The 25460-nt window shown below is 44.3% G+C and overlaps 1 protein-coding gene across 10 annotated transcripts in view; it reads right to left on the bottom strand.

Moving 5' to 3' along the window:
- Positions 1–3179: 3179 nt before the first annotated feature.
- mef2d (myocyte enhancer factor 2d) overlaps positions 3180–25460 on the bottom strand; it is a 38781-nt gene continuing 16500 nt past the window's right edge. For 2 of the 10 annotated variants that reach the window (XM_037274810.1, XM_037274811.1), the window contains exons 2-13: positions 19997–20279; positions 16347–16550; positions 12893–13030; positions 12643–12780; positions 9944–10181; positions 9325–9381; positions 7826–8010; positions 7643–7669; positions 7140–7257; positions 6105–6258; positions 5935–5997; positions 3180–4996 (exon numbers count right to left, since the gene is read on the bottom strand). In XM_037274810.1, coding sequence (XP_037130705.1) covers positions 4603–4996; positions 5935–5997; positions 6105–6258; positions 7140–7257; positions 7643–7669; positions 7826–8010; positions 9325–9381; positions 9944–10181; positions 12643–12780; positions 12893–13030; positions 16347–16550; positions 19997–20050 — 1770 coding nt within the window. In that variant the 5' untranslated portion in view covers positions 20051–20279 and the 3' untranslated portion in view covers positions 3180–4602. The remainder of the gene's footprint in view (positions 4997–5934; positions 5998–6104; positions 6259–7139; positions 7258–7642; positions 7670–7825; positions 8011–9324; positions 9382–9943; positions 10182–12642; positions 12781–12892; positions 13031–16346; positions 16551–19996; positions 20280–25460) is intronic. The other 8 variants (XM_037274813.1, XM_037274815.1, XM_037274812.1 and 5 more) reach the window with 8 other exon arrangements.

Below are 25460 nucleotides of genomic sequence, written 5' to 3'. Positions count from 1 at the left end.
TGATCAGCTGTTATTGATCTAATCGAGCTGATACGTTTCACTTCCCGGTGGAGATCAATAAGAGCAGATCGCACTAATGACTGATTGATTGTCGTGTAACAAAAAGCTCATGCGGTCAAGAAATGTTTGTTGATCAATAAATGAATAAATGTTGCTTTTTTTGCTTGATTGATTGTTTAGTAGGAGTACATTTAAATTGAATAAACTTGATGACAAAATGCTCTGGGTGTTATTTTGTATGATCACAATCAAGTAGTGTTCTAGAAGAACCAATTTGATTGCAACTTAGCTTAAATGTGAGCCCACAGCTCAAGATACGCAACTTTTTATGAGCGAGAAGTCAGAAATAGCCAAATATGATTGGCATTCCGTTCGGGCGTCTCCAGTGAGACACTTGAAGTTGCAGTCACTGACCAATTCTTTCATCATCATGCACGATGGCTTTAAAAATAGTCCAGGTTGCACGGCGGCGTGCAATTAGCTTTTTGTTTGTGTTGGTGACAGCTGCGCATGACTCTGCTAAGCCTCCACAATGTTAAGCCCCCCCCATGACAAATGCTTCACTTCAACACGTGTTTTATTTCTTATTCCGTATTAGTTGTCTTTGATCCTTCCATTAAAGGTACAAATGCAAATTTGATCCACTATTGTTTGACATTTATGCATCTTAGGAACGACAGTAAACAAACAGTAAAAATCTACTTAGGCAGTGAGGCTTCAAATTCTTGAAATGATCATCAAACTCTGACCCAATAGTTTGCTCATAATAGTGTAGCTAAACAAAATATCTTAATGGTGGTGTCATGGAATTCAGCCAAAATGGCTATAGCTTAAAACAAAATGGCCGACATCCTGTTCAATTTCAGGCATGAATCCTTTTTTGATAGATATGACCACACAATTTTTGTTGGTCAGTGAAAGCGATATCAGGGGCGAGTTTTTGTCAAACTTTTCAAAGTATGCTTTTGTTTGTGGTTGTGTACACATTTACAAAAACTATGGGACAGATAGACCGCCATGCTAGCTGACGGCATGAAACGAAGGAAGGAGGCTTGTGCTTGAGTGGGCAAGGCTTTCAACTAATCACATAACTATGTGCGTGTCAGTGTGTGTGTGTGTGTGTGTGGCAGCAGATGCCCGCTGTCATCTAATCAGTATGTGGAAATTGAATTAGTGAGACAGCGGGCCGCGCCCACACACAGACCTACACAAACGCAAAGTCATACACACATAAGCTAACTAAATCACAGTATTTCTCCAGTGTCATTTTGTTAGCATGCTAATGATAAAAACAGATGGATGTCAAGGTTTTGTGTCAGTGATTAAATTGAAATGAATTTCGAGACAAATCTGCTGGTGTGTGCGTGTGTGTGCATATGTGTGTGTGTGTCTCACTGGGCGTGACGTCAAGCAGGCAGCTGACATGGACAGATGACACCTAAACTTATACCACCCACAAATCTATAAAAAAAATAAATCCAAATGACTTTTTTTTTTTTTTAAACCTACATTTAAAGAGAACAGATGAAGGAAAGAGAAAAGAGCGACAAAGTTTGGTGTAGGTCAACTTGTCTATTTAATATATAAAATACGGTAAAACATACGCAAAAAGGGGAGCGAGGGAGGCGCAAGAAGAAAGGGAGCATCGGATACTTTGGTACAATAACAAACACTTTTTTGTAAAAGCAGTATAGATTTCGTAATAACATATCAGTGCATACTTTTATTTATGAAAATATACACAAATTGTATATCATTCTCCAACAAAAAAAAAGTCTCTTTACAAGAAAAAAGCAGACTAGCCCAACACAATATATTAGCTATTTTTATTCTATATTTTATCTTCATTTTTCTTAGAATATATTTGTGTGACGATGGTGTGTTGACTTTACATTTTATTCCCCTTTGCTCTTGATCCATGCAGCAGTGACATCCTCGCTTACTTGTGCGTCAAAACAACGTGCGACGTTTAATTCATAACACAACCAAAAAAAAAACCAACAACCAAACAAAAAGATATTTATAGAATATTGATCAAATAAAAACTAAGCTACACAAAAAAAGTCTTCATCACGTCTATGTCCTCATCGTGATGATAATTTATATTCATCATAATATCACCATAAAAAAACAGACTTGTCACCAGCACGAATGGACATCGGAAAGTGAGCGTTTTAGCTTTGGTGGCCTGCGTGTGGAAATATGTTGGAGTGTTTATTCCAAATCCTTGATACCTATCAAAAGATCCATGTACTAATTACAGCAGTTTATTTCTAAGATTTGATCTAATTGATTATGCCAAAAGTGATACTAGTAGTTGAAACATATTAGTAATCCTTGTCTTACTAGTTAGGACAAAGAGCGTACTAGTATATGGACTTTGGATATCAAGAACTTGGAAAATAAAACGCTCAAATGGCTTTCCATAGCAGGCAGAGTTTGAAGATGATTGTCTTTTAGTGATTATGGCGCCCCCTAGAGGGAGCGCACAGATAACAACCAAGTCGCGTATGGCTTGAGGCAGACTCCCAACAGAATAAAACGCCGCAGGAAATGAATTGAAAATAGTTCATTTAGCGCACTAAAAAGGACCGCATCGCACATTGTCCCAATAAATAGTCATCAAAAACAAAGAGGTGCAGTGCTAACGTTTCGTTGGTGGCTAACTGCATCGCCATGGCAACACAAAGATTTTTTTTAAGTGGGCTTGAGTACAGCGATATGATAAAAAAAAAAAATCTTTCAACTTTAATGGTAAAGGGGGATGTTCTCAAAGTGTTGATTGACAGGAAAAAGGTGTATGTGTGTGTGTTGTGAAATATAGTGGGAAAAGTACATATTAGCAAATATAAAACTTTTTTTTAACCCCCGCCTCTTTATCTACTTTTGTAGCTTTAACGTAGCATTTAAGGGGCAGTTTTTGGAAATGTTTGCGTATTTTAAAATGTGACAAAACAAAGCAAAAATAAAATAAAACGTAATGCAAACAGGAGTAGTAGTATGCTAAAAGTAAAAAAAAAAATCAAAAAAGGAAAACACACAACATAAATACCTATAAATACTGTATAAGATATATATATATAACTTTATAGATGTATAACTTGATATATATTATATATATTTATATAACTATACTATATATATATATATATATATATATATGGTATACACACACTTTGTTTTTTTCCCTTTTTGATTTTTTTTTTTAAAAGGACATGCAACACAACTGAAACTTTGGGGGGAAATAGCTGCAATTCTTACAAAACTCTTATAATTTAAACTTGTCACCATCGAAACCTCCAATCAGAGGGTTGTTAACTTCATAATCTAATCGTAGAACGTCAAAAAGTATACAAACACGTGGACGGAGGGAACCTTTGCATTGATATGTGTGCACGTGTGTTTAAGTGTAAAAAGTGCGCTCCAACATCGAGTCCCTTTTCTGCCTCTATAGCGCCCTCTGTTGCATGGTCGACAAACTACACTTTTATATCGTGTACTGTACACACACACACGCACATAGCCATAAAGAATTATTAAAAAAGGAGTTCCACTGAGAATCCGTTTTTTGTTGTCCTTACTTCCTGCCAAATACTGAGCTCATATGTACAATCATCTACTATTATTATCAATAACATGATTCAAACTTGTCACACACACACACGCGCACGCAGTTTATGTACAGTCCCCCAATGTGGTTCACTTTGTGCGTTACCACATGCCTCCCTGATTCTGTTGTTGTCATGGCAACAAATCATTCCAATTAATGCTGTTTTCCTGCCTCAATTAGCCGACTAATCATTGGATTAATTAAATCACATCCCTGCTGTCTGATTTGTAAGCAACGTCTATTCGTGTTGACATGATTAAAAAGAGGCAGCAAAACCATGTGATGGCTTTCTCTTCTCTGATTGGTCTGGCAAAGCAACAGCTTGTGGCCAATCAGAGAAGAGAAAAATGATTTTCAAACCAGCTCATTTACAAATTGCTGACAGTGTGAGGGCAGCCCAAGAGTCAGGGGTGTCATCAGTCTGGTTTTTAGGGGGGGCAGTTTTCCATCATTGGCTTGATCTACTCTGGAGATGGATGGCGACACGCAAGGCATGCTGGGAAACCAACCGCATGAGCCCCTTTTGCACTACATATTAAAACTGGCTTTTTCCCGTCGTGCTGTCCCGAGTGAAAGAGACAAATATGAAGTCGACCCGTGATGACAAAAAGTTTGGGGCATTAGTATTTGTGGGTGTGACTTCAGAAAGACCCTACAAATGCTCTGAAACCTTTCCAGGTAAACTTAATTTGACTTTTGCTCAACTTTTGAATGCTCAGTCTTTCTTTTTGTACAACTTGCTGGTCACGGGTGAAAATTCTGAAAAAGAAAATACTGACTTCAAAAGTTCAGAGGTCAAATTAGAGCATTCTAGGTTCATCCTGACAAATCTCCCCAATTTTTTTGTGAGTTGTGTATGTGAATGTGTGCCCAAGTGTTAAGCATGCGTATGTGAAATTCTGGGGCTGGTGTGTGTAGTAATGTTTTTTTGGGAGGGGGGGGAGGGCAAGGGCCTCAATTGGTTCTGTCCGGCCCGGCATGGCACCGGCATTTTATGTGACCCACGTATCCAACCTCATCCTCTTCACGTTGTCCTGTTCCGGAGGCTCGGTGGAGGCGGGCCGCAGCAGCATCATGGTGGGTTGCTGGACGCCGGGCTGCTGGTGGAGATGGTAGTCCGGACCCCCGCCGCCGCCCCGACCATGGCCGTCGTCCCGGTCGCTGCCGTCGTACGAGCTGCCGTTGCTGCTCAGGCTGTCGACGGGAGAGCGGCCCTGGACGGTGGAGGAGTACGACGGCACCACCTGCCCGTGGACTTGAATGCCGCTGCCCAAGGTGGGGCAGGGAGTGCTGCGGTCCCGATTGGGCGACACGGGCTCGGACTTGATGTTGACGTGAGGGTTGGTGTTGACCGTCAAGGTGCCCTGAGGGAGGGGAGCCATCGGCCTGTAGGGGGCAGCAGAGAAAGCAAAATTAGTGAGACAAAGTTACCCTGAAAAGTAAATTATATTACTAATTACTGGATTTTAAAAGTAAATAGGTTAGTAACTAGGATTTAAATGCAGCTCGGTTAGACAACAAGTTGCATTTGTTTGTTTTATAAAATGTTTTCTTAGGAAAATTACACATTTTGGGAGAAAAAAAGTACCAGAATTAAATCATTAAGAAAATGAAAACAAGTCTTGGAGAAAATAAAGAAATGTTCTTCCAAGAAAAGAAAACAATTTTACAATTAAATTGTTTTAATGACCCCCCCCTAAAAAAAAAAACCGTAAAAGCCGGCAGAGTTAAGATATTGGAAGCACAAAATTCACAAGCCATGCCTCAGCATACGAAAAAAAGTGCTACCTTTCACGCAATAACTTTTAATGAAGGCGCATCGTTTGACACTGTCGTCAGGACTCTTTTTTTTTTTTTTTTTTCTCACCCTCTTGCCTGCAGCTCCACGTGACGGACGCCAATTTCACCCTGCCAATTAGCTCCTGTGGCCGCCGGAGGGAACCTTCTAATATGTCACATCAGCGGCTAATATCCACTCGTTTGCTGGCATATGCACACGCGCACACTCGCACGCCATGCCGACCACGTAGATGGATGACGGCGGGCAAAAAAAGGTCCGAGTCAGCCTGCTGGTGACAGTGATGGAGTTCAGAGCGGCGGCCTAGCTTCAGCGCTAACGACATAGCCGGGAGCAGTCGTGCTACCCACAATGCTTTGCAGTGTGACAGAAGTGACGTTATCATAACAGATTTTTAAGTAATCTTTTTTTTTTTTAATTGCTTTTAACAATATAGAGGAAGGAATTTCATGATGGGCGCCTTGAGTGTAATACCAGTTTTTGCCACAACAACAACACAGCAGAGACAAAGACGAGCGTGCTTCACCTGAGGTTAGCAGCAATGTTGGAGTTAGCCATCTCTGCACTCTGTTTGTCTGAACCCCACATGCTGTGGAAACAAGTGGGGGGGGTGGGGGTCACCGATACAGCCAAAGATGGTGGCCTGTTCTTGAAATCCTAACCCAAAGCCTGACCCAAGTTTAAGGCAAAACTCACACTAGGTTGGTAAGCGACGCCAGGCTGATGGGCGGCGCCGCCTGTTGCTGGGTGACTGTCGGCTGCTGTTGCCAGGCAGCCATGTTGCCGGGCACCAGGCCCGCCGGCGTGAACGTCTGCAGGGCCGTCAGGTCGGCGCTCGTCAGCTGGTACTCTGAAACAAACGCGAGCGCGCCGGACGTCAATACGCGGCGGCGCTGATCCATATTCATCGTCGTCTTCATATCATATTCACGCTCTGGCTTTGAAGTAGCTACAAAGTGAATATTCATCCGCTGCCGGGAGGCGCCCGAGATCCTTGACGACATTATTCATGTTTTTTAAACGGGCCTTACTCGGCGGGACGCTAGCGTTACCTAGCGCCGCTCGCGGCAGATGGCCACCCACCAACACGGGGGGGCGCCCGCTTAATGGGAGCAAGTAGCACTTCAAACACTCCATTCCAAAACGCAACCCTTGTTTGAAAGCCCAACCCGGGATGGAAAACCCAAGTTGGAAAAGTGAGAAAGATTTAAAAGTCAAACCTTGGTTTGAAAGCCTGATTTCCAACTTGGGCGGGATAGCAGCTAGGAGACTAACCTGGCTAGCATAAGCGTGGGAATCCCAGCTGAGGGAGCACACGGCGATTTACTCGACGTGACGCCCGCGTTAGCCGCTGGAGGCGGATACGCCGGGGATGTGGGTCAGCTGCTTATTGGAGCAAAACAGCCACTTTCCTGTTTGCAATGCTCGGCACGCTTTCATGTCAAAAGTTCGCCGCCAATTAAACATGCGCTCAAAGCGTTTGATCATGGCTGCATCTACATTGTAAATAAGATTGATTTAAATAATCATAAATACATAAATAAAGTCGCATCGGACGAGCTAGCTCCTGAGTGTGACTTTCTAAAATTTATTCCAAAATATTCCTTGACATGTAACTTTTAACGACAATAAAATATATTTCTTTTTTGTTGTTTTGCATTTTAATGTTAGCTTTGATGTTGGTACAGAAGTGTAAAATATATTAATAGATGAAAAAGAAAAAGGTGTTACCAGTGTTGTAAGCCGTCTGCATGGCGGAGAAGGGCGCCAAGAGGCTGGGCGTCGCCACGGAAACCACCGGGGTGGTAAGGGGCTGCTGCACTTGGGAGCTGCCTAGCCGCTGAGCATTCTGGGAACACATAACACAACATGGCTGAGCCAGAGATCGATGCTAGCTGTTAGCTTAGCAAATACAACACACCGCATGCAAGCTCCGCCTCAAATCGTTAGATCATATTCCGTATCACCTCTTCTGAAATGAACAAGCTTGGTGAGACGTTCACAAATTGTGCAAAGATGTCTGACACATCAGGTTGCCATGGTTATCATGGTCGGTCGCTGTTGTGAAACGTGCGAGACATGCCATGCTCTTGTATCCACTCTCTGAACACTTCATAAAGTACATTCGCACGTAACGAGCGCGGTCGGGTCGTGACGGGCTCGTGCACGTTCATGCAAGTCGTGTTCAAACACAATGGGACATGGAACAAAGGCCGCGGAAGCTTTTCATTCACCTCGTTGACCAGCTCCAGCTCTTCTGTCTGCGCGGCGGGAGGAAACAGTTATGTCAAGAGCGACCAAAACGATTGACCGATTTGATTGAAAATAAAAAGTGTGTCGTCATGATTTGGGAAATGTGAGCTCCTTCATTCTGTGTTGTTTTGATACTTTGTGCTCTTTTTTTTTTGGTGTCTCACCAGCTGCATGAGGCTCTTTCCACCTTGCGAGGTGATGACCCGCAGGTCGGGTTTGCGAGCGCTGACCATCTGAGGACTGGCAGGAGGCGGGGACTTGGCTGGAACCACTTTGACCAGGTTGCTGTTGTTGCCATTGGAGACAGACAGGAGGCCTGGCGAGGCCCGGGCGCTAATGTAGCCGTTAGCTAAGAGATGCACAAGGACACAAGAGTTCATTTAGAACAATAATCTCAACTAAATACAAAATAATTAATCCAATTTATAATACGTAACTAAATAACTCAATGGATCTTGGCTTGGTTGTCATGGTTACATAGAGAATGAAGTATTTGAATGCAAACTTCTGAAGATTAAATCAGTTGGGAGGGGGGGGGGTCACAGATTTGGTTGTCACGGCAATAACACACACACTCGCGCACACACACACTCGTGTGTAAGATAGCTGAGAGAGGTTCTCCACGACACCGTTTTCTGATGACAGTGGTGACATGTGACTCTGCTCATTGTCAATCACACACACGGACACACACACACACACACACATGGAGTCCACCTGCCCATTCTGAGTGTTTGTGTTTCTGTGTGCGTGCGTAGAGTCCACGTGGTGGCGATGTGGTGACTCTGGACTGAGGAATGTTGGGAATGGCGTCTGACGTCAATGTGGATGTTCCCGAAGAGCCGCAACACAACAGCTGAGAGTGTCACACACGCGCACTCGGGCACACACGGGAAAGGAAAAGGGATACTGAAGGGGGGGAACGATGGAGAAGCATTAGCAGACCACAAGAAGCTTCTGGATGTAGAGAGTCACCTGAGCTGCCATTTGACTGGATGGCGTTTTGGATTTCAGCACATGATGTAGATAAAGGCAACACTCAGGCCTATCCAAAAAGACTAACGTCAATCCCCCACAGGTTGGAAAGGATGAAATAAATAAATGAATCGGCAACAGAGAGCCGAAAGGGTAAAAAAAAAAAGACCCCGAAGGAAAACATGAAGATATCTGTTAGTGCTGGCACTGTATGTGCCGCTAATGGGCTTTAAGGGGGAAGCTCTGGCCAGCGTCAAAGTCACCTCTGAGGAGCGCTCGCTGCCAAGATCGCCGACGCCAGCCCGGCCGGCCGGCCGGGGCTGGAGAAGGGGAGATGAGGGGCAACAGCTGAGAGGGGCCCCGAGGGCGGGCGGGGAGCAAGAACACAAGACGGGTGTTGCCTGTTTTATTTGTCGCAAGGACGTTTTGCTCTCAGCTGCTTTGCACAATAAAGTCTTGACGGACAGAGAGACGAGTTGAATTGGTTTCATGACCTCGCTCAGGAAGAAAAAAAATCAGCTGGCTGAATAACAGATATGAAAACAGTGAATGCACAAGTTCAAAAGATCACTTTCACTTATCCAAATCAAAATGTAATTTGGCCGCCATATTGTGTCTTATGGACTGTGACCTTCAGCTGTTGTCTGTCAACACCATTAGCGTGTGTGTGTGTCGAGATTTTACTTACGGACTGGACTCGGGCACGCTCCGTTGGAGTTTCCCAGATCTCCTGTGAGGAGTGCACCTGCAGAGGACGACACAAAACAACAGCGTCATTCATTTGTGTAGCTCAATAAGATCAAAATATTGCAATCGGCTCAATTATGCGAGTTTCAACAAGCAGAATTTCCCGTTTTAATGCTAAGTGCAAAATGTGCTGTGAGGTCACGTACGGGTAAAATGTTATAAAAGACAAGGGGGGGGGGGGTAAACAAACATATTTCGGGAGGTAGAAGATGTTCGTGGCGCATAGAGGAGCCGTCAATCAAATGGTGTGGGCGGCACTTCACAGCCGGCTGTTGTTTTTGAAGAGGCTTTTGTTTTGGCGCTCCTTGGTTTGATGATGTTTCCGCGCGTACGAAGCTCGTCAGTCAGCAGCGAGCATCAAAAGACGTTTCTGTCAGCTTTGGGCGCGCGCGTGTGGAACTTACAAAAGTTTCAATTAAAGCAGTAGCGAGCGGGCCCTCGACACCCCCGCCATGCCGAGTACTCGGTGCAAGTCGACCGACTTTGAAGGAAATGAAATACATTTTTGCCTATAAAGGCAATTTCAAGTTCTTCACAAAAAGGAGAAAGCGGCGCCGTGCCTGCGCTGGCGGGTCGCTGCGGCAGTCCCGGCGAGACGCTGTTCCTCTGCAGGGCGGGCTGCTGCGGCGAAAGCAGGCGGGGGTCCGAGAGGGCGGCGTTGATGAAGGAGGTGGTGGTGACCAAGGTGCCGCCCGGGTTGTTGCTGAAGTGGAGGGTAGCCGGTTGCGCCGGCGGGGCGCTCTGATTGGACACCGGGACTGTGACGGGGATGGAGAAGGTCGGCTGCGGGACGGCGGCCTGGTGGTAAAGACACACAGGAAAGGGGCGGGGTTTAGAGGGCGTCCATGTTTACAAAGCCAATCATCACGATAAGAGAGAGGTGATCAAATTAGCTTTATTAGCTTAGCATCAGCGGAGCAAACAAGCTTGAAATGTCGGAAAACAGTCACGCCAAAACAAATAAAGTCAGCCTGTCCTTCCCTCGCTAGTTTTAAAAGCTAACAGTATATCACAATGCTAATGCTAAAGATCACCACATCTGTTATCAGTGCATTGCCGAGCTACTGATAATGCTACATTTCATCGCTAAAGCTACATCCCGCAGCGAGTGACACGTCCTAGCATTTAGCTTGCATCCCAACAGTGTTCAAACTGCTAATGCTAACACCCACCAGTTGCCTTGCATTCCACACTGTGAAACAGATATAACACCGCTAAAGCTACGGGCTAATGCTAAATCTCATTCCATTGACAAATTTGTGAACTATTTTAACATTTTACACATTTTGAATGATACAAAAGTATGAAATTATTTTTAACTGATACTATACAATACAAAGGTACACGCACACAGTGATGGTGGAGTCCATAAAGTGGACTAAAATGAATCTCAACAACCATTTCGGGTTGTCCTGCAAGGTGACCCACTTCTCAGTGAAAGCAGGACTTCTATATAAATAGAATATGGGCCAAAGCACCCGAGTTCTGGGCTCTGTGCTCGGCTCTGCGCAGCCCGGGACCCATTTTGACTTTAAGGAAGGAGCGGGCACACGTCGCATTAAGCTAGCAAAACAAATTCAATAGCCATTGCTTTGTTTTATTGTCTTTCGCTTCCTCCAAGTGACTTTCCTTGCTTTAGCCGCGGTATCAAGCATAGAGTGACAGTAGTGCTGTGGTCTCGGTTTCAGGCGTAAACTCATAAAAGCGCTCAGGGTGACCGTGCGCGTTCACCGGCGACCAATCACGCCAACTCGTAAAAATCGAACGGCGCTCATTAAGGTGACGTTAATGGAGTGATTGAGCGCCAGGGATATAGACATCAATCGAGGTGCGAGGCGGAACCCGAGCCGGAGACGGAGCCAGTTCACGACCGGAGCGCCGTGTCCAGTCAGGGACGTTTCCATGGCGACCGCACGCCAGCCCCTATGAATAGCATCACCTCTTCACAGTAGGAAGGCGTGAACCTGAGGTATTAAATTGAGTTATTACAAAAAAAGGTGTTTTCCTTGCCGGTGGTTGCCATGACGACAGCGGTGACAGCCCAGGATGTCATTAACGCACCTATTTTTATAGCACGCATGACGATTTGCCTCGCTGTTATGAATATGCCGCATGAAGTCGAGTATGGATTGCCAGGATTTATTACTTTTACGAATTAGAGGCACGACACTGTTTTGTGAAGTCCATAAACTCCCAAATATAATGGTATTTCTTCCCTGAGGATTTTGTTGCATGTGTTGTATTTATGATGAATCTATAATTATAGAAGTACACTGAGAATTGCATTTGTTCTTTTTACTTACTTTTTATTCTATTTATTTTACTTTTAACTTATGTATCCAGTTCATTTTTCACATTAACTCTATATTTATATTATTCTATTTGTTTAAAATGCATTACTATTATATTTGAATTGATTGTATATTTGAATCACCATTTTTAAATTTGAATCGACTTAACCCGTTAGTTCTATATATCGTGCACATGCCAAACATAATGTGGCAACACACTCCACAAACATGGCTGACATGCATGCCGCGCCACAGAGATGCTAAGCAAAAAAACTGTATTTGCCGAATATTTTATTTCCATTTATTTAATTAACCAACTTAGCATAAACAAACATTACAGGACTATATTAATATTTGCAAATGCAAACTTGCCCATCTTGCTTGAGCGTCACATTTTTTGCACCACTGTAATTTCCAACTGAATGCATAATGCCTTTCTGACCGTCCTGCCTTGGGGGAGGTCTCCGTCTCTCACACACACACCATTAGCATTAGCTGATGTGCTGGTGAGTATGGAAAGCCGTTTGAGCGTAAAGGACAACTTTGGCATACTAGCGCTTGACTCACATTGCTCGCAGTAGCGCAGTAATTAACCAGTGCATCGTTTTGACTTGCGCTAATTTAAAAGCAGTTATGAGGAGAGTGAAAGAGTTTTAAAAATACAGAAATAAAAATAATTGACTAGATTTTCCAAACCTAATTTTTAAAAATACTTTAATATGGGAAATGGGGAGTTTGTGTGATGTGGGCGGGGCTTATTCTAAACGCGTTTTAACCACTTTTGAATCAAACGGCTTCCCATAGGTGAAGGTTACGTGGACGAGGAAGAGGAGGCGTGAGGATGGTGAATGCGAGTGCTCTGTGAGTACAAGGACAGCCGCCGCCGTCAGCAGCCCGAAGAGGCGAAAGGGGGAGGGGGGCGGGGTCAAAAGGGGCGGGGTACACAGCGGAGGCGTGGCGGTACTCACTGACAGCCTATAGTTGCGCATCATTTTATCAAACTCCTCGTCAATTTTTTTGTACTTCTCCTCAGTGCGCGGCGTGAGCGAGAAGGGCTCCTCGGGGTCCGGGCTCTCAGAGTCCCGGTGCTCTTTCTTGTTCAGAGCCTTGGTAGCCCAAATAGAAAAAGGATAGGAAGAAGAGGTGGAGGGAGAGGAGGAGGAGGAGGAGGAGGAGGAGGAGGGTTAGAGACGGTGACACAGGTGCGAGTGTACTCACGCCGTAGCGCTTGAAGAGGGTATCCAGGTCGTCCGTCTTGTTGCGGTACTTGTCGTCGTTTAACGGGCTTTGGTCGATGGAGTCGTCGCCGTCGGGCTCGGGGCTGTTGCAGCCGTTAAATGATTTCTTTCGCAAGGTCTGAAGGGGGGCGGGGGGGACATTTGCATAAACACACACACGCACGTGTCATCAAAAAAGGTGGCAGCAGCATTTTGACATGCCCATGACAACAAAAGAGAAATATGACCGAAGGTTTTTTTTTTGATCCAATGAGTGCTGATGTTAGCTGACACCGACGCTTCGGACCTGAGCTTCAACGCAGTTGCTGATTGGTGTGAAAGCTTCGGCGTCAATACGGAGGATTGGCTCAACCCGATTTGACGCCGAGCTAAGAAGCTTTGCGGACGGGCGAAACGGCGGGAATCACCGTGACCGGCCAAGAAATCAATTAGCAAAACTGTAAAATGACAAAGTCAAAAAAAATCTGCCAACTTGCTACAACGACAAAAAAATTAAAAAACTTCAGTAAGTATGAATTGCCACATTCAAAAAGACAGTAATAATAGCTTTTGTTATTGCCTTGGTTCCATCTCGAGAGTGGCTTTTTAACTCAAGTGCAACATTTTTTTTAAAACCAAATATGAAGGTTTAATATTAAAAAGAGGGAAATGAAAATCAAATCAACGTAGGACACGCATTTGGTGGACGGTGACACGCACACATACAAATTAAGTGAGCACACACTGAGCACGCGCCCAACACTCGTGCGGGTCCTGGAAGATACATAAAACGGGCACAAATAGCACAATGAGAGCTGAAAGGGACACGTGCCCCTTTAAGGACATTGAATGGACGTCGGAGGAAATCGGCCAGTGGAACGTGTGTACGCGCAACACAAAAGCTTTTGTCGTGCAACAATTTTACCGTGGCGTAGAATAAGTGCTATTTTCTCTCATTTGAACTTTTGAACGTAAAATAGATTCATTGAAATGAAGCAGCATATTGCAGATTGCATTCCACTACACTGCAATGTCCATTTCAACTCCATTAATTGTTCAGCCCTACTGACCACCACCTTCCTTAACCCCCCCCATCTTCCGTCTTCCTCCATCCATCCATCTGCCTCCCTTCCTTTCTCCTCGCTCGTCTATTCATCGGCGGCCTTTTCTCATTGTGCTCGCTCGCCTTGCCTTCCGCCGCTCTTTTCTCCTCCTTCTCTCGCCCTGATTGGGATCTGCAGCCGAGCGGATTAACACGTTGTGGCAGCAGAGGCAGCCCGCCCACACACACACACACCACACACACCACACACACACACACACACACGCACTGCGTTTGGAGGCAACGTGCGCATATGTGCTACCTCTCACTTGAGTGAAGGAATGTCGAGCTGTGTGATGAATACTGCCACACGCACACATACACACACACAACACACACTAAAGTGCTTCTAAGCATACAGGGGAGAAATGGTCATATGCACTATGACCCGCACTAAGCTGAGTGTATTCGTGTGTGTGTGTCAGCCTGCGTGACTACATCCACACTTCATAATTTATAGTCAAAAGCACTCGCAGAGAGGCTCACGGAGGCACTGAGCGAGAATGCGAGCGAGTGCATTTGGTGACCGGCCAATTATCTTCGCCGGCGTCCTCTGGCCGCAGATTAAGCCCAATGTAAATCGTATAATTAAGTCACGCCGTCCCAACCGGGTCGGGCCGAGCCTGGGTGACACAGAGACTGCCTACGGAAAAAAAAAAAAAAACTGCTTCCAATGACAGCTGCCCGGCGAACGTAACGTCTTCGTGTCCACTTTCGCTTAAGCTTTATCGATGTTAAGCTCTGAGGCTTGGCACTTCCTGTCAATTTGTAATTTTTTTAAAGTCCAATGATGACCTCATTGCGTCGGAGGAGGAAGCGTTTCAATAGATTGGAGATTATTTGGAGAAACATTTGGAACGTAGAAAACCTTTGGGGTTGCACGTTTAACAAATTTCATTGGTGCCACCATTTGAAAAAGGCGTCACGTGAGGACACGAGTACGAACTCCGAGGATTAACCAACACCCGCTTAATGAGGAGGTGGGCATCTGGAGGGGGACAACCGAGGACAAAGTCACTGAAAGCTTCGCCGGTGTGACCGTGGCTGTGCGCGTGAGGTAGGGGAGGGGCCGAGGTTCGCAGCAGCATAACATAACGTAGCATAGCTTAGCACCGGGGAGGGATGCTCCCGTGTAAAGGATGTACACAGAGACGCACACCAGGCTTGAATATTGTATGAGATGCTCTCTGGGGCCATGGAAGAGCGTGCAAAACACACACACGCGCGCACAAACACACAAATGAACACAAGCATAAAGAGGAAGAAAGAGACAAGCGCGACACATCCACACACTGGAAAAAACAAACACACACACATGTATGCACACAAACAGGACCAGTGGAGCTTGAGCTGATGTGGCCCGGAGCTGCCCAACGCCCTGCGACACACACACACACAGGCGCATGCACACGCACACTTTAAGAGCCATCTGCAACTGCAGCAACAGCCTACAGAAAGCTTGACTGCTGCCACTATGAGACAGAAAGCTGGAGTCCAGATTTTACTCATCGACCTTATAAATTATCAATCAAATTAGGAATCAATAAGATGATGAGCTAGACACATTAGTTGTGTACAGCTGCAAATTTGTGATTGGGTACAATACACATCTGTGCAAGTCTTTTTTCTGCATCAAGCGGCCAGAGCAGGTCAGTGTGGGAGGGTCCGGGTGTGAGTTGTGGCCAACAGCAGCTCCTTGTATGTGTTTTCACACTTTTTTGTTTCGTGTTTTTGCTCTGTTTTTCTTGCTCAATAAATGGCTCAAAAGTGCTCAAGTGGCTCTACTTGAATTAAAAAAAAATAATAATCTAAATTGAAATAATTTGCTTCACTGGTTTCATTTCATTCAGGCGGCAGCATATCTGAAACTCTCTCATAACAAAAAAAATAAATGGCCCACAACAGTCTAATTGGTCTTAAGTATGTCAAAGTATGACATCTCGATGGAATGACAAGCTAAGTTTAAATCCGGCTCGTTAGACGAAATTACCGAAATTTGCTGCACGAGTCTCTGAAGATCATCCTGCAGGTGCGAGGTGTGTTAAAAGTACAACAATAGCCATTGTTATATTTTCATAACATTCCCCTGTTATTTCATTCTTACGGCGAACATAAAACGACGGGAAAAAAAAAAATCCCACAGACGCAACATCTACCAAAATGACGTCGTGCCTTTTCTTTGTCCATGTTGCGTTGGCCTCCATCATAAAAAAACAAAAAATTCAGCTTTGACCACACCTGAAGGATAATTGTTGGTGACGCAGAAACAGGCACAATCAAACCAATTACGCCATTATAGCCAAATTACGATCAAAGGAAAAAAAAAATGAAAGCGCCACAAATGAAACGTTACCTCGATGATGTCAGCGTTGGTCCGACTCTCGTGCGGCTCGTTGTACTCGGTGTACTTGAGCAGCACCTTGTCCATGTCGGTGCTGGCGTACTGGAAGAGCTTGTTGGAGTGGTTGAAGATGATGAGGGCGATCTCGCAGTCGCACAGCACGCTCAGTTCGTACGCTTTCTTCATTAAGCCAAATTTCCTTTTGGTGAAGGTCACCTGTCAAGCAAACGGGACAGTTGGAGACATATTCGGAACATATTCCACCAATCAATCCCAATTTGTTTTTCCAGGCTTCTCTACTGACTCAATTTAACAATGTGGGGCCCAAAGCTCTTGATTGACAGGCGTAAGCTTTATCCACAGGATTGCAGATCGCCCCGACAGGTCTTGTTTACTCTCAATTTAACGGGAAGTGCAATTTCAACACTTTTAATCACACTTGTGTTTCCATTACGCCATTCATTGCATCAGATTGCATTAAAGGGGGGGGAGGGCTGTTTTGAGGCAACAGACTTGAGGACCGGCTGGCCAAACATGCTTCTCGTCTGCTGTCACGTTGACTATCCCCGTCACTTTCACACTCTGCCATGCTCTTTTCCACGCCAGCACTCTTACAAACGCGCGCACACACATTTGTCAGGGAGCTCGGAAGGTGACTGTGAGTGATAAGGTGCTAATTATTTGAAATAAAATATTTCAGTCGACCAAGAATGTAGATTGGGTTTTGTTTGGAGAAGACAGCAAACATTTTTGGCAGTTAAACTTATTTTGGTTGTGGTGTCCCACAGGGCTCCGTTTTAAGCCTCTTTCCCATCCACAAACAGAAGCTCTATTCAATAATACAAAATGTTGGGCATATAAACATGGTAGCACTCTTTTGTAGTTTCTTCTTTGGCAGCCAATACAGATCTGCTTGTTTTGGTGCCACTTAACAATCTGCAATTTGATTGGCTGGAGCTTACTGGACGTGTGTGTGTGTGTGTGTGTGTGTGTGTACGCAAATCCACTTTGGGATGAGCTTCAGGTGAGGTTAAGTTAAGATGACTCTTGAGGAAATGAGTATGTCAACATGTCATTGTGTGTGTGTGTGCGTGTGATATGTAGATGGGCATGGAGATAAAGATGAGTCCTGGAGGGGAGGGTGGGGGTGAGATGATCGCGGCACCGTGTGATGAGGTGGGAAACGGGTTGGGTGAGAGTGCGGGAGGGGGGGGAGTGGTTGCCCGTGGATACGACCCCGATATAATTTGATTTGTGGCAGCAGGAAGCGACGAGAGAACGAGGGCGAAAGGGGAGGAGGAGGAGTGAGAAGGAGGCATGACAGATGCTGCAACATGTCAGAGCAGCACAGGGATGGAAGGATGACAAGAGGAGAATGTGAAAGAAGGACCTCACGCCGAGTCGCTTCCGTCCTCCATTCCTTTATCTTATCCTTTCGTCTTGCCGTGTATGTTGGGCTAATGAGAGCACATCGATAACGAGGCGTTTGCAATAATCACGCAGAGAAGAGCGTCATCTGTCTGTCTATCTATCTATCCATCCATCCCTTTGTTTCAACTAAGCCACTTTGTTTTTCTCAGGTCCGATCCAGGACAAAGTAGCTGGGCGTGTGCGAGGTGAAGAGCAGGTAACCAATGGCAACGGAATAAAGCGAAGAGGACGGAGTGTGTTTTTTTTTGTGTGCATGCGAGTGTCTTGGCAGGGTTCTGCTCGCGTGGCAGATGGATGAGGAAAAGCACCACTGAGAACCGGCGTCGACTCGTCGTTTTCCTGTAACCGACGGGTCGCTAGCGTTTGTTAGCTCGCACGCAGGGCTGGAACATCAACAACATTAACTATGAGGAGTACTTTTTTTTTTTGTTGTTGCTTTTTTTTGTACAATTTCTTGCTAGCCTGATTTTTTGGGGTTGGACACAAATTTTTATTTTTTTAAATAATTAGTGTACACAATGACCAAAATATATTAAATTCAATATAATTAAATGAATGAAATTTTTATTATTATTATTATTTTAAATAATTAGTATAAACAATGATCAAAATATATTAAATGAAATATAATTAAATTATCAAATTAAATAATTTAATTATATTTTACACATTTTTGGTAGCCAAAATTTCTAGGACACATTAGCATGAACACAATGGCATGGCTAAAATTATCATTGAATGGCTGTGGCACACCAGAATTTTTAGGATCACACATTTTATACCGTCATAATAAATCGCGTTTGGCCAGTGCACTGTATGTTTACGTTTCCAAAATGGCAATATTGGTTCCAAAAAAAAAAAAAAAAAAGCTAAAACCTAGCAATGCTTCACAATGCTTGAAAGGAGAAATGTGCAAATTGGAGATTCTGTCGTGCTTCCAGCCGGGCCTACACTGGCAGTGGCTGTTTTGTTTTGTGAAGCTTATGGAACGGAACATCTCCCCAATCAACATGTAGGAGGGTGACGGGCGCTCATGTCCTCCAACATCCATTTGAATTCCTTTCACCGGCGTCATTCTTCATTAAGCTTCAAAAGACTTTTTTTTCTTCCAAACCAGCAAATTGTCCTTGGAGAGAACATCGTATTGGAAATATTCAATTAATCGTTGCGGAATCAAATATACTAAAGTTCCTGCAGTTGAGACAATTCCTGATTTATTCCTGTGACTCAATTTGGCGAGTTGGTCAAACTATCGACTAACCGCCGGCCACCTGATACGAGTTCCGGATCCATTAACTGGTCCACAAATAGCTCCGATTGCGTCTGAACAAGAATCCTTGGTGGCCTGCGGGCGTCATTTGCGCGCCTTTATGGAAATACAACCTGCTGGGATTGATGAGGAAGAAATCAAAAGCCGAGAATAAACAAAAAAAAAACAAGCAGGCGGCCTGGCTTTTCATTTTATTTACTTTCTTCTTCTTCTTCTCTTGTTATTCGCCGACTGCGGGCTGCTGGAGGTGGCCATGTCAAATCCATTACTCAACGTGCTCAATAGAGCGAAGAAGCCCATTTAGCCGGCGACTCGTCTTTGATGGATCATTTAGCCTTTTTAACCGAGATGACAATAGGCTGCTGATATAAGCACGCTCCGAGGACATTTTTCTTCTCGCTTTTTATTTCCACCAATTGGGAGAAAGCCCACCGCGACGTGTAAAATGAGCCTCGTAAAAAAATAAAAATCACGCTTTGATGTCGTGTTGTGGTGATACTGCTGAGAGAACAGTCAAGTGTTGTTGTTCAAGCTACACGGGATGCCACAACAGCGCACACTCCCGTGGGAAATTTAGATTCTGTTTCTATTATTTAGCCCTTTTGGAATTGCTTCGCTTGCTTGGTCTTTGTTATTATTCTTAGGGCCAAAGAAATGCTCATTTTGAGCCCTTTCCAAAAATGGCGACAAAAGGTCGAGAAAAGTCAGCCCTTGATAGCGTGACTCACTAGACGCTAATTTGCTAGCTAACAGCCAATCGATTGTCACCATTTCGATGCAAACGATTCTAAATGCAGCTATTTAACTTATTATGTGTTCTTAATTTTATGAACTCACTTCTCAGCCATGATTTTTCGTTTCAGCCCTTGCGGTGACCAGTTTTTGCTTTGACCTTATTTTGGAATGGAACGACTTGAGCTCGTCGATGAATCAGCGCAACAAGCAATTGAGCGACGCTAACCTGTCTGTTGCGCTCATCGGTGATCCTCTGAATCTGAATCTTTTTCCTCCCCATGTTGATGTGGCGGCGGCGGAGGCGGGGTGGGGGGGTGTCAGGTGACGGCCGAATCTTCTTCCACTTCCCGCTGGTGCGTTTAAACACTTCCTGCCGGACGCGGGAGCCGTTTACTCGGTGATGACGGTGGAGAAAGAAGAGAGGACGAGCGAGCGTTCAGATCATGGTCCTCGTTGGCCGGGCGGCTCATCCACACTGTGACCTCGCCTTCACCTCAGCTGGCCGGCTCCTGGAAAACAACACACGGGCAGGGGGAGTGGTGAACGAGGGGGCTCGCTTTGCACACCGTGACCCACTTTAGCTACTACAAACACCGTCTTTGCCCGACCCGGCCGATAAACAAGAGAATAAATGAGGCGGCCATCAAATCAGCCGCACATGAAACAAGTGGAGCTGTGGGGGTGGAGGGAGGATGTTTGGGGTTGTTGCTACATGCAGAGCAGGAGGCCCTCGGCGGCCCGGCGAGCAGGGAGGCTGTGCTGTGTCAGCTTCATTAGAGGCATCACCGCCACATCACTGATCGGACGGTCGCCCACGGCAACCGGCTGCCCGGTCGGGGCCGCCTGGCACGCCGGCCAACGCAGAGATGACAGCGGCATTGGAGCCTTTTGTCTGTGTGGGTTTTTGTTTTTTTTTTGGTTAATTCGTCTAGCTTTTTTATTTGCTCTTTTTATTTTTGTTCTTGGAAAGAAGCAATTATGACTTGTAAAAAAATATATAAAATATATATAATAATAATAAATATATAAATAAAATGATGAAAAAATAATGAAAAAAAAATCCACTTTAATAACAAAAAAAACGATGTCAGACACTAAATGTAAATAAATGCCAAAAACATGTGGAACAGGTATCGTTCCAGTCTACGTCTGAGTAAACGGCGCCGCCAGCCAAGCATGTATGTAGTAAAAGTTGGTGGTGAACATTCCTAAATTCCAAAGAAGAAGAACGCGTGCAGTGTTGGTGCAAAGTCATGAATGGATGAGAAGGCCGGGAACGCCGAGGGAGACCGGAGCTACTTTTGGGCGCCGTTCCTACTATTTGCGGCGGCGTTGTAAAAATAGCCGTCCATAAATAAAGACATATACGCAGGCAGGGGTGCAGACGGTGAGTACACACGAGCTGAGATGACGCCACGCCACGCCAGCTCGCCGACATTGTTTGCATTCGCTGCCTACCTGCCGGCCTTCATTGTGTCATGTGGATGGAGGTCAAATTCAATGGCTGCTACTGTACGTAAATACAAACAGATTTGAGCTAATGTTAGCCACGTGCAAATATAGCAATAGGAGCTCGATTTTGAAGCGAAAATATTGACATGGTTCCAGCTCATCAATTCAAGTTGTCATCCCAAGATGGCAACATTGTATCGCTTTTTTTTCCCAACCACTTAAAGCAACCAAGCACACACGATGTCAATAATGATTATGTTAATAATAATTTCAAATGGTAATACAAAGTGTTTGAAATTGCCGGTCATGACATTTCCTGTTTGTGCACGTTAAGAGTGGAAGCTTCAATTGTTTTTGAATTATGCACCGATGAGAGCAAAAGAGGAAGTGTGGCGGCTTGGTGCTAATTGTTTTCCTGATGAACAACCGGAGGGAGGCCTGAACAACTACGGCAGAATGTCGAAATCCTCCGCAATATCCTTGTGAAATTTAGCACCTCTGCAACCGCAAATAAAATTAAATAAATAAATACATAAATAAATCAAATTATTTTTTCTTAATATTAAGAATTTTTTGGGGAGAAATTGTAATTTAAATAAGATGTTTTTATTTAAAAAATACAATGTTATTCTTGAGCACCTAATTATAAATATATTACGTAAACCTCTTTTTATTTATTTCATTTATTTGTATTTATTTCTCAAACCGATTTTACGTGAAAAAGAATTAATTTGTGTATTTTTCTTTTAAAATCTCATTAATATTGAATTTTTTTCTTGAAAAAAAAAAAACCCTCTTGTGATATTAAGACTTTTTCAGGAAAAGAAAATGACTTAAATCTTGTTAACATCCAAACTTATCTATGAATTATTCACTGATGAGAGGGAAGCAGGGAGTGCGGCAACTTGGCACTAATTGTTTTCCTGATGAAGAACCGGAGGCTAGAACATCTACAGCGAGGATGTCGAAACTGTCGGCAACATCTTAGTGAAATTCAGCATTCGGAAAAAATCCATTTTTAACTCCTCTTCAAATGGTCGCCTCCCTTTCCGCTGGCACAGATTTGATAAGAGAGTTCAGACGAGGATAATGAATTCTACCTGGATCACATCATTAGCGCGCTGCGGGTATTACCAAAAAAAAAAAAAAAATCCCGAGAAAGGAGTAGGTGTTCCTAATGTCTTGCACATTCTTTCCAATGACACGCTCGCTGGCAGTTCAATCCACACGATGATAACAAGGTGAGTGTGTGTTATTCTCACACTCAGTCGCAGCTTTCGTTAGCTGAGGTAGCGTTCAAAGGCAACTCGCGGGGATTTTTCATCGCATGAGAACATCCTTCATCCACTCGAGGTGGTCGAGTCGCAACCTTACTAGCCTTAACAAGCGACCCTTAATGTTAAACAAGTTTTGAGCGGTGTCAGATACATAAACAGATAATTAGCAGATTTGCGGAGGACCTAGATAGGAACCCTGGGGGATGCCCGACGAAATGAAAAGTGGATTCTCTCAGGAGAATGTGGACATTTTGTGAGCGGATATAAAAGCAGACGTGACGCGGTGGCGCTCTTGAGGAAATGAAGAATATCTGAGGTGCAGCTACTTTTGATGAAAACTACATTGTCCCAGTAGACGGACTGGGCAGAAGAAGCAGTTGAAGAAGGAGAAAAAAAAAAAACTCTTCTCATTCCAGATGCTTCAGTGGGAATGTTCCTTGCTTTTCAACATTTTAAGTTTTGTCTCATGGACTTTTGACACCAACAGCATCAGATCACGATGGAGCAAAACGAGCGCGAATTAACCTCCAGACCTGTGTTTTGAAACAAGACGCAATTAAAAATACTTTTCTGGTATCTTACAAAATTTCTGTGGATGAATTTGAACTCTGAACGAGTCAAAAAAACAATCCCGTTGACTGAGGACAGATTAGATTGACATGGCAACACAGCGAGGCTGAAATCTGATTGGACGAAAAAATCAATCCAACATTCACATGTACAGTAGCAGTGGTAGCTACGATACGATATTTTAGATTTTCTGAAAAGCTAAAAAGCAAAAGCACGGAGAACCCGAGTGAACGCGTCGGCTAAGCTCAGGCAAGAGGGGGGCATGCTAGGTCGTTGCCTCGGAGCCGCCTGCCACACAGATTAGCGCTAAAAGAGCAGTTTGAGAATGTCGCATGGCGGCATCATTATCCCTGACATCTGTTGCTGCATTTCAAAGCTTCAATCTGCTCTCCGCCTTGGAACCGAAGAGGCCGCGAGGGGTCTCGGTGCGACTAGAACATTCACTTGCCGCCATCACCTGCCGGCCGAAGGGGAAGTCACCGGATCGAGCCGGACGGCGGAGGTCAGCTAACGGGTGACCTTTACCGCCGACGAGCTGCCTCCGGCTCCCGCGTTCCACGCTGTTGTTATTCCTGGAGGCGGAAAATAGGTGACCGTGACACGGCGGAGTCAAAGCGCAAAATCGCAGCTGTTTGGGTCGGACACGACCGATGTGCTACAACGAGGTTTTACAGCAAAGACTGGAAAATCGACAGCTTGCCACTGACATTTTGTCACGGTTTCTCACTATAAAACAAATTGTTTCATTCCTACGCCAGAGACGGAAAGTGACATTTGCTTTCAACACAACAGGGCGGAACAAGTGTCAGGTGTCGAAACTTCACACCCCTGTCCTTGTTTTTCCGCTATTCCTTTTCACGCAGTTGGTAACGCAAAAGGACATCGACTCCAGTTTGAGCCGTGTGAAAGGGGCTAAATGCAATACAAGGAGAGAATTTATTGCAGAAAAAAAGCAAGCAGTGGCAGCGGGAAAAAAGAAAAAGGAAAAAATTGTATTGAATAGGTTTATCTGGTTGGAAGCACTGTTGGTCTAAGAAATATTTATCTAAGGTAATAATTTACAAATATAATTTCTGAATTTGTATTTTCTAATTCATAATAATTTTATACGATTTATTATTATTATTTTATCTATTTTATAATAATTCAAAAAATTCTAATTTTTCTTTCATAGATTTTTTGGCCCTGCTCCATCACGTAAGCGTGACCTCAGTGCCCTTGCGGTTTATCGAAAGCTTTTCCCGCTCGCTAGGCGACGTGGCGCCATCGGTGCCAAGTGCCAACTCAACAAACTGGACTAACACGCTCACATTAAGGAAAGACGCCAGCGAGGGACAATGACGCAAATGACAGAAAAGCAGAGCAATACAAAAACTTCTGTTCAGCTGACGGAAATGATGAATGCACGTCTTTGATTTGTCGTGCTTCTTATTTGGATCAAAACGTTCCGTAACATTTGTACCAATTCCAGATGTAGCCAACACGACAACTACCAATGTCAGGCAGCTTTTTTTTCTCTCTCTCTCACTCAATACTTGGGCTCGCTTCCTATTACTGTATTGAAGCCTAAATTGAAAGTGTCATTCCGGTTTGGTAGGACTATTTAGCTACGTGGCTAACATGATAGCGCTTGGCTAAGTGGGCCGCTGAATGGCCTCCCATGACCCACTGAGATTGGCTTTGGAGCCTATTGTGCCAGCATCAGCTGCAGGGTATTTACAGCGGGTTGCCGTCTAGGGGGGTTAAAAAAAAAGTACTCAATGAACTACTGAACTCAGGAAAAAGCCTAAAAATCTAAAAGTAACCAAGTATTTGATATTTGATCACATTGCGAACCACCGCAGTTGCTCGGCGTCCATCTTTGCTGTGTCAACAAAGCTGATTTAGTGGTGGGAGCATTTGCAGGTGGAGGAGGGGGGAATATGTTGGCCAGGTATCTGAAAGATGGTTTTGTGCGTCCACGCTGCCAAGCACTGGCAGAAGAACATGATCTCACCTCTCTATCCCCCCTACCCGCAATCCACTTAACCAATCACGGGTGAGGCTGCAGAGAGAGGTGGGGGTGTTGATGCAGTGCAAAGGAGAGGAAGCCAAGTGGAGTTGGGATAAAGCGAGAATGGAGAAAGCTGGGTAGCAACACCATGAGAGGTTTGCCATTGCTGTATTTTGACAATGCTTTCCATAAAGATGGGTGCTGAAGAAATTATATATTTTTAGTCTAATAATATTCACAGTGCCTTATCACAGAGCAATTTTTATTTAAAAAAAATAAATAATTCAACATTTATATTTAAAAACGAATTATTATTTGTGTATTCCCCCCCATTTTTTCCAATAGATAATTATTTGGCCCAATTTTCAAGTTACAATACCCCAAAATATTTGAGGATT

Source organism: Syngnathus acus, chromosome 16 (genome assembly GCF_901709675.1).
Source record: "Syngnathus acus chromosome 16, fSynAcu1.2, whole genome shotgun sequence".
NCBI lineage: Eukaryota > Metazoa > Chordata > Actinopteri > Syngnathiformes > Syngnathidae > Syngnathus > Syngnathus acus.
This window is presented reverse-complemented; position numbering and strand designations above follow the sequence as displayed.